This window comes from Rhinichthys klamathensis, unplaced genomic scaffold (assembly GCF_029890125.1).
Source record: "Rhinichthys klamathensis goyatoka isolate OS25496 unplaced genomic scaffold, OSU_Roscu_1.1 h1tg000054l_1, whole genome shotgun sequence".
Lineage (NCBI taxonomy): Eukaryota > Metazoa > Chordata > Actinopteri > Cypriniformes > Leuciscidae > Rhinichthys > Rhinichthys klamathensis.
In genome coordinates, this window is record NW_026606599.1 from 516094 (window position 1) to 524745 (window position 8652).

The window sequence follows — 8652 nt, forward strand, 5'->3', positions numbered from 1 at the left end:
CCTGTGTCTGTGACTCCACCAGAGAAGAGACGTACGTACCCGCATACTCACCAGTCTGCTTGTGGTGAAGTTTCCAACCTCAAACCCCCAGCCGTAAGCCCCGTTGTTCGCCACTTTGAAGAGAAGTACGTATTCGCATGCTTGTCCTGTCTGCTTTGCAGTAAAACCTCCTCTGCTGTAAACTAGGGCTGTAGCGATACACTAATCTCACGATACGATACGATACACGATATTCAGCTCACGATACGATATATATCACGATATTCAGCCTACGATACGATTCGATACGATTCGATATAATTCGATACACTTACATCATTTTCTGAAAGATTTAAAGGGGACAGAGTGATTTTGGTGACATCTTGTGAGTGTTTCATTTACTTGGATTAATTTAAATGAAAACTCAAAAACATCAGACAGCTTGCAAAATAAATGCTGGACAAAATTAATCAAAGATGTGTTGAGAAAATTAGTTCCATTTATTGAAACAGTGCAAACTGTAGCTTACAAGACTTTGAAAAGTAAATAAAGTGCAACATTGCAATTTGCAATTAACAATGAAGAGTTAATGAAGCAATGAAACAATGAAGGTGCAAGCCGCCAGGTAAGTAAACATAGTAGTACCATGGCTTCTCCAAAACATCAAATAATTCAAGTCAATAAGAACATTTAACTTAAAACTTAGCTGAGTATTTTAAGGCCTGTAAGCCTACACGTATGTGAGGTAGCCAGTCTAGCCAGCAGAAAAAATAAACCATGGCAGCCAGACAATAATTCAAGTTGAATTTTTTTTTACCCATCTTAGCAAAGTAGCTTAAGGCCTTAAGTGAACACTAAACAAACTCTCCTCTCCACATAACTGCAGACCAAGTGATCTACATTGTCTTCAGATTTTTGTTTAGGAAAATAATTTGATCCACATGCTCTGGGAGAAGTGCGCTTCTCTGAGCAGTGATGATATCTCCGGCTGTGGAAAATACCCTCTCAGAGGAAACGCTAGTGCCAGGGATACAGAGGTACCTTTTAGCAAGTTGTGACAAGAGTGGATACTGATACTGGTGCTCCTTCCACCAGACCAGTGGATCTTCTTTCACTTCCAGGAGATCTGCCTCCTTGTAGCGGGTCATCTGCTCCTTGGCCTCGTCCTCTTGGGTATTTTTCTTGGTTCGTGCTGCACCACCACCGTATCGTTCACCAAGAAGGGCAGCCAGTGGACAAGAGGGCCTTGGATTCCTGGGTGGAGGACGCTGACCTTCAAATAAATAAACAATAAAAACAAAAAAAACATTACTTATAGTTAAGCACATTCCATACTTCCTGCACAGAAGTTCAGACAACACACAGTGCGCTTCACTGGATAACAATGGGTTATACTACTGACCTTGACTGCTCACTCCTTCCATGAAATGCTCTCCTTCATCCACAGCGTCTTTATCTTCTTTAGATGCCATCCCCTCATCATGAGCATGAGCATTTGCTGTGCCCTCTTCATCCACACTCCAAAGTGACTAAATTAAATAAGTCAACATGAAATGAAATTCATGAGCTTTTATTGTATAAATCTTTTAATTACTATATTAAATATGCATTTAAACCTGTTAACATTATAGTATTTAATTATGCTTTTAAAACTATTTAATATTTATCTATTTTAAACTGATGTCGGATTTGCCTTTTAAACTAGTAGCAGTACCATCACTGCCTTACCTCTGATGGCTGCATGCTCAGTCTTGCAGCCTCTACAATCAGTCCATCATAAACTTCCTGTCTTTCATCTTCAGTCAGGAAGGGAAGACTTTTGAATCTTGGATCCATCGCTGAACAGGCATGGAGAGTTGCCTTGAGGTCCATATACCTCTTCTGAAGATCCCCAGCCATGGCAGCCTTCATCTCTTTTATGACTGCAGATTCACCTTCGATCGGTTTCAGTCCGTTGATCAGTGTGTCCTGGAGGGGTGCGACGACTGACAGTGTGGGGGTCTTCTCCTTGGACATGTACTGTGTTGCCTCTTTCATAGGCTTCAGAGCGCTGACTACTTCTTCAGCTGTTGTCACATCTGACTCAGTCAGTGTGCACAGATCTTTCTCGGTCTTCCTGACTTCACTCGAGAGCAGGGTTGCGCAGATGGCCGGTTGTTGCTCCAGGAATCTTTCCAGCATGTCATGCGCCCTATTCCATCTGTAGTTAAATAAAATAAATATACTTTATTTATATTTTATTTATAGACAGCATGGATGCTTTACATAAAAGACTAAACAAATTAAATAATAATGTAATTAATAAATGAATAAGTAATAAAAAAAACAAATAAACTATTGAAAAGTAACCACACACTAACCTGGTAACTACATCCGTCATCAACTTGTGCTCTGGTAGTCGTAGAAGCCTCTGTTTTTCTTTCAGCATGTGGTTGGCTGTGGTGCTCCGTCTGAAGAAACTCACAATGCGTCTCACCCTTCCCAGCAGGCGTGCGACTGCTGTGATTTTGAGGGCACGCTGTGCAGCTAGATTTAGTGTATGAGCATAACATTTGACATGAAGTGTGAATGCTGCCTCCTCAGCTGCGATTGTCATATTTGAGGCATTGTCAGTGACGATTACTGGATCCTTTTCTGTGATTCCCCACTCAGCGAGGGCCTTTCTCAGATGTTCTGCCAGGTTGTGTCCGGTGTGGCTCTCGGGCATGTCCCTGGTTTGTAAAACATACGTAACGAGCTCCCATTCCTCGTTGATAAAGTGGGCCGTGATGGTAACATACGCTTCAGTTGTGCGCGAGGTCCAGCCGTCGCACGTCAGGGCAACTCTCTCCGCACTGGCCAGGGAGGCTTTAACGTGTGCCCTTGTCTGAGCGTACAGCCCGGGAATGGAAACCTTGGTGAGGTGTTCGCGGGTTGGAATCGGATAGCGGGGCTCCATCGCGTTCACCATGCGCCTAAAGCCGGGGTTTTCCACCACTGAATATGGTCTCAAATCCTGGCAAATAAAGTAGGCAATGGACTCTGTAATTTTCTGCGACCTTGGTGAAGCAGACGGAAACTTGTGGGAACAACCGCCATCAATGTCCAGCGTAGTTTGTTTTGGGTCACGCGGCCGCTGCTGCTTTGGGTCCTCCGTAAGCATAAACTTGTCCAGGTGGTGACGTTTTAGGTGCGCTCGTAAATTTGTGGTATTGCCGGAATACTTAACTTTAGTGCCACATAGCTTACAAACCGCGACGCTTTTATCCAAGTCGTTGCTTTCCTTCGTTTTTTTAAAACCAAAGTGCTCCCACACATCTGCTTTTAAGCAGGCGGGTGCCGGATTTATATTCGCCGCCATTCTATGAATATCCTCGCTCTGACTTGGTAAACAGGAAGAGTTAGACGTCTGCGTCTGTGTACATTTTGTACGGGTAACTTGCTCTACAGCAACACTAGCGGCTGGCTGACCAAATCGCTCTTCCTGCAACACGAACGGGGGTAAACACAGGGGATTTGAATGGGACGTATGTATCGATACTCGCGGCTAAAAAATCGATACTTTCTTTGGAAAAAAAATATCGATTTATATCGCAGAATCGATAAAATCGCCCAGCCCTACTGTAAACCCTGTGTCTGTGACTCCGCCAGAGAAGAGACGTACGTACCCGCATACTCACCAGTCTGCTTGTGGTGAAGTGTGCAGTTCAAACCTCTAGCCGTAAGCCCTGTTGTTTGCCACTTTGAAGAGAAGTACGTATTCGCATGCTTGCCTGTCTGCTTTGCAGTAAAACCTCCTCTGCTGTAAACCCTGTGTCTGTGACTCCACCAGAGAAGAGACGTACGTACCCGCATACTCACCAGTCTGCTTGTGGTGAAGTTTCCAACCTCAAACCCCCAGCCGTAAGCCCCGTTGTTCGCCACTTTGAAGAGAAGTACGTATTCGCATGCTTGTCTGTCTGCTTTGCAGTAAAAACCTCCTCTGCTGTAAACCCTGTGTCTGTGACTCCACCAGAGAAGAGACGTACGTACCCGCATACTCACCAGTCTGCTTGTGGTGAAGTGTTCAGTTCAAACCTCTAGCCGTAAGCCCTGTTGTTGCCACTTTGAAGAGAAGTACGTATTCGCATGCTTGCCTGTCTGCTTTGCAGTAAAACCTCCTCTGCTGCAACCCCTGTGTCTGTGACTTTACCAGAGAAGAGACGTACGGACCCGCATACTCACCAGTCTGCTTGTGGTGAAGTTTCCAACCTCAAACCTCCAGCCAGAAGAGACGTACGTACCCGCATACTCACCCGTCTGCTTGTGGTGAAGCTTCCAGCCTCAAACCTCAAGTCGTAAGCCCTTTTGTTTGTCACTTGAAGAGAAAGAAGAGACGTACGTACCCGCATCCTTACCAGCCTGCTCTGCGGTGAAGCCTCTAACGGTAAGCCCCTGTATGTGACGTTTGAAAAGGAGTACGTACTGACATACTTACCTGCCTGCCTTGCAGTAAAAACCCCCGGCTGTAAGCCCCTTCTGCCTGCCACTGGAAGAGCCGTACATCCTTGCATACTCACCAGTCTGCTCCGCGGTGAAGCCTCTAACTAAAAACCTTCCTCTGCTGTGGTCCTGGTGCCGTGCCTACCTGCCGGTGAAGAAAAGGACGTGCCTGTAGTGCCTGTGTACATTAAACTCTCCAGTCCGAAGTTCGACCAAGTTTCCGACTACCAGCTTACACTCCTAGAAGATTCTTTTAACTTTAAATAAAAACTTGATTTTAATTGACCTCCATTTGTCTGTCCTCCTTGCTCTGTCCTCCGTCCGACTCCCCAAGGGTGGCCCGGGGCTCAGGGGTGGGTGCAGGTCAGGTTGGCCCGCCCCGACCTGTGACATAAATTTGGCGCAGTCGGCAGGGTTGCACCCTCGGGTTGAGTAGACGGGGGCGGAGTAATGGCAGACGAAGAGGTACCAGTGGGTCATCCCAATGTCATGCCCATCTTCATGGGAGCCCCGTGGGCTCAAAAGTATGGGGGACCAGGGTCCGAACTTAGTCTATCGGCATGGAAGACGCAGGTGGAGTACTTGGCGGGCCTTCAAGGGTTAAACGCTGCACAACGGACCCAGTTTATTCTAAATTCGCTGGACGGCGAAGCAAGGAGAGAGGTACAGGCGGCGCCAGAAGCAACTCGAGCCACAGCCCAGGCTATCCTTGACTTCCTAACGGGTTTGTACGGCGACTCCACTCCTGCAGCTGTTCTTCGGACACAATTCTTCAATTGTAGACAAGGAACTCGACAGACTATACGTGCTTTTGCTCTGCAATTGCGAGAACACTTGTCCCGGCTGGAGAGGAGGCAGGACCATGGGCTTGGAGAAGGGGAGGCTCTCTTAAGGGACCAGTTTCTTCTGGGGTTGCGGGATGGACCAATACGTCAGAGCCTTCGGATACAACTTCGCCGCAATTCAGCTCTGACGTTTGATGAGCTACGTCAGGAAGCTCTGGCCCTTGAACAGGATTATGCTGACTCCTCGGACCCCTCCCACTGTATGGCCACCAGTACTGCCAGTTGTCCTCCACCCCCTGCCCCACCCGACTGGAAACAGGCCCTAAGAGAAGAATTGAGGAGAGACGTCCGTGAACAGATGGCAGAACTGTCTAAAACTTTCTTAGAGGAATTACGCCGAGAACATTTCCGACCCTTGCCACCTACACGAGAACGAGCCTCCTCCGAAGGTAGTCGACTCCCAGAGCAACGTCCACCCCGGTCCTCCGCCCCCCGGTTTCAGTGGGACGAACAAGGTCGTCCCATTTGCAATGGTTGTGGCGAACCAGGTCATTACGTCCGGCAATGCAGGGCACGCCGGGGATCGCAGGGGGGTTTTTAGAGTCTCCGGCCACTGTGGGCCACAGTGGCCGGGACCCCCCTAATTGACCCCTCTCCATTGGCAGCCAGGGATTGTCTAGTCGGGCGTTGCCACCTTGCGGTGGTTCAAGTCAATGGGACCGAAATTCAATGCCTCCTGGACACCGGGTCCCAGGTCACCTTGTTCTCCGAAAGCCTGTCTCGGGAGTTATTCGGGGTCCAGGGACATTCGGCCACAGATGTTCCCTGGTTAACCCTGCGTGGGGCAAACGGCCTGGAGATTCCGTATGTGGGCTATCTGGTCACGGACCTGGAGGTTCAGGGGACCCTTGTGCCTCAGAAGGGGGTTGTGATTGTGCAGGATACATGTCTGGGAGCTCACCGTGCCCTACTGGGAATGAACGTCATCATGGAATGCTGGGAGGAGTTGTTTAAAGCGAGACCCATGCCGTCGGCCTCGAGAGGGGAAGAACAGGAATGGGATCGGATCAGGGCCGATTGTCGCCGAGTCCGCATGGCCGATGCCCAGCGGGATCGAGAGAGCGTGGGAAGAGTGGGGTGTCGCTACGCACTGTCGGTCCCGGCTCAGAGTGAGGCCATTATTTGGGCCCGTATCCCTGGTCAGCTTCATGGGTCCTCAGAGTGGGTCCTGGTGGAGCCTCATTCGGACTGCCAGACCGTGGAGGTGGCCCGGGGATTGGCGTCTGTTCACCGGGGTCGGGTTGCCGTAAGGCTAAGAAACACCAATCCCTATGCTGTGGCCCTGTATCGCCACCAACGTCTAGCGCGAGTCACCTCGGTGAGCCCCGAGCAGGTCCACGAAGAAGGAGAGTTTCAGTTCTGTCAGGTGGGCCCGACGGTGGTGGAGGTGGCCTTGACGCAGGCCGGGACTCCTGCAGGCGGACGGGAAGAAACACTTCCGGCCCACCTGGCGGGAGAATCCTTACGAGGCGACGGGCTGGAAGAAGGGCAGGCAAAGCAACTCCGGGACTTCCTGGTGAGATGGAAGCATCTTTTCTCTGCACATGATGAGGACTATGGGCGGACAGACATTGTAAAGCACCGGATTCCCACTGGGGATGCGCCTCCAAGCCGGGAACGCTACCGCCCCGTACCTCCGACTCTGTATGCCGAGGTTCGTACCCTCCTTCGAGGGATGCTGGAAAAGGGAGTTATTCGGGAGAGCAGCAGCCCATGGGCAGCACCGATAGTCCTCGTCCGGAAGAAGACTGGGGCGTGGCGATTCTGCGTCGATTATCGGAGGCTGAACCAAGTTACCAAACGAGACGCCTTCCCTCTGCCGCGGGTCGAGGACTCCTTGACCAGTCTTACTCGGGCCGCCTGGTATTCCACCTTAGATCTGGCTAGTGGTTACTGGCAAGTCCAAGTGGAGGAAGGAGACCGGGAGAAGACCGCCTTTACCACCCCTTTTGGCCTCTTTGAGTGGGAACGTATGCCGTTTGGGTTGTGTAACGCTCCCGCGACCTTCCAACGTCTCATGCAGCGCTGCTTGGGAGCCCAGCTTATGGACACCACGCTCGTCTATTTAGATGACGTTATTGTATACTCTCCCGACTTCGAGTCTCATCTTCAACATCTTGAGCAAGTCTTCCGATCCCTAGAACGGTATGGACTAAAGCTGCAGCCAGATAAGTGCCAGTTGCTCAAGAAGGAGGTAAAATTCCTGGGCCATCGAGTCAGTGCGGCGGGGATTGCAGTGGATCCCGAAAAGGTGTCTGCCGTCCAGGAGTGGGCCACGCCAAGAACGGTGAGGCAAGTGAGATCATTCCTGGGATTCGTGGGCTACTACCGGCGGTTCATTAAGGACTTCGCCAAGATCGCTAAACCCTTGAACCAGCTGCTTGGGGGCTCGGGACGGGTCCGGGGCAGGGGGTCCCCTGCCATCCTGTGGAACCCCGCCTGTGAGCTGGCCTTTCAGCAATTAAAACAAGAGCTGCTCCAGGCCCCGATCTTGGCTTACGCCGACTTTTCTCAGCCCTTTACACTCTATACGGATGCTAGCAATCTGGGATTGGGGGCCGTACTAGCCCAGAGTCAACAGGGAGAAGAGAGGGTTATTGCCTATGCGAGCAGGAGTTTGCACCCAGCTGAACGTAACGATGCCAACTATAGCTCCTTCAAGCTGGAGCTCCTCGCCATGAAGTGGGCCGTTAGCGAGAAGTTCAAGGATTATCTGTGGGGAGCGAAGGTAGTTGTAGTTACGGATAACAACCCGCTGGTCCATCTCCAAACTGCAAAGTTGGGGGCAGTCGAGCAGCGATGGGTGGCGCAGCTGGCCAACTACGATTATCATCTGCAGTATCGGCCGGGGAAGGAGCACACCAATGCCGACGTCCTGTCTCGGCTCCCTGAGGTTAGACCCCTTTGTTTGCCACCCCATATAGTATCGGAGGAGGAACTTATGGTGGGGATCATAGAGGCCCCTGGGCTTCGAGGGGAAGTAGTTCCCTCGAGTTGGGGTTGGGACCCCCTACGGTGGAGGGACCGGCAGGCGGGGGACCCAGCTCTGGCCCAGATGCAAGATTGGCTGCAGCGAGGGACTTGGCCGGAGAGGATAGAACGACGTAAACAACCTTGGGGGATGCAGCAACTCCTGCGACAGGGGAAGAGACTCTTCCTCAAAGAGGGAGTCGTCTGTCGAACGTTACTCGACCCAGCCTTGGGGGAAGAGGTATGTCAAATAGTTGTGCCTAGGGATCAATCCCAAGCTCTCCTTCGAGCATATCACAACCACATGGGACATCAGGGGCAGGAGAGAACGATCTCATTGGTACGGAGACACTTCTACTGGCCAGGGATGGAGAAGGCAGTTAAGGTGTTCGTCTCG

At 50.8% G+C, this 8652-nt stretch overlaps 1 protein-coding gene across 1 annotated transcript; it reads right to left on the reverse strand.

Moving 5' to 3' along the window:
• Positions 1 to 601: 601 nt before the first annotated feature.
• Positions 602 to 3632, reverse strand: LOC130083212 (E3 SUMO-protein ligase ZBED1-like). The gene is made up of 5 exons (XM_056248278.1): positions 3627 to 3632; positions 2340 to 3442; positions 1708 to 2179; positions 1382 to 1508; positions 602 to 1252 (listed from the first exon to the last, which is right to left on the reverse strand). The coding sequence occupies exons 1-5, from the start codon at positions 3630 to 3632 to the stop codon at positions 876 to 878; spliced, it is 2085 nt and encodes a 694-aa protein (XP_056104253.1). The 3' UTR covers positions 602 to 875.
• Positions 3633 to 8652: the final 5020 nt, after the last annotated feature.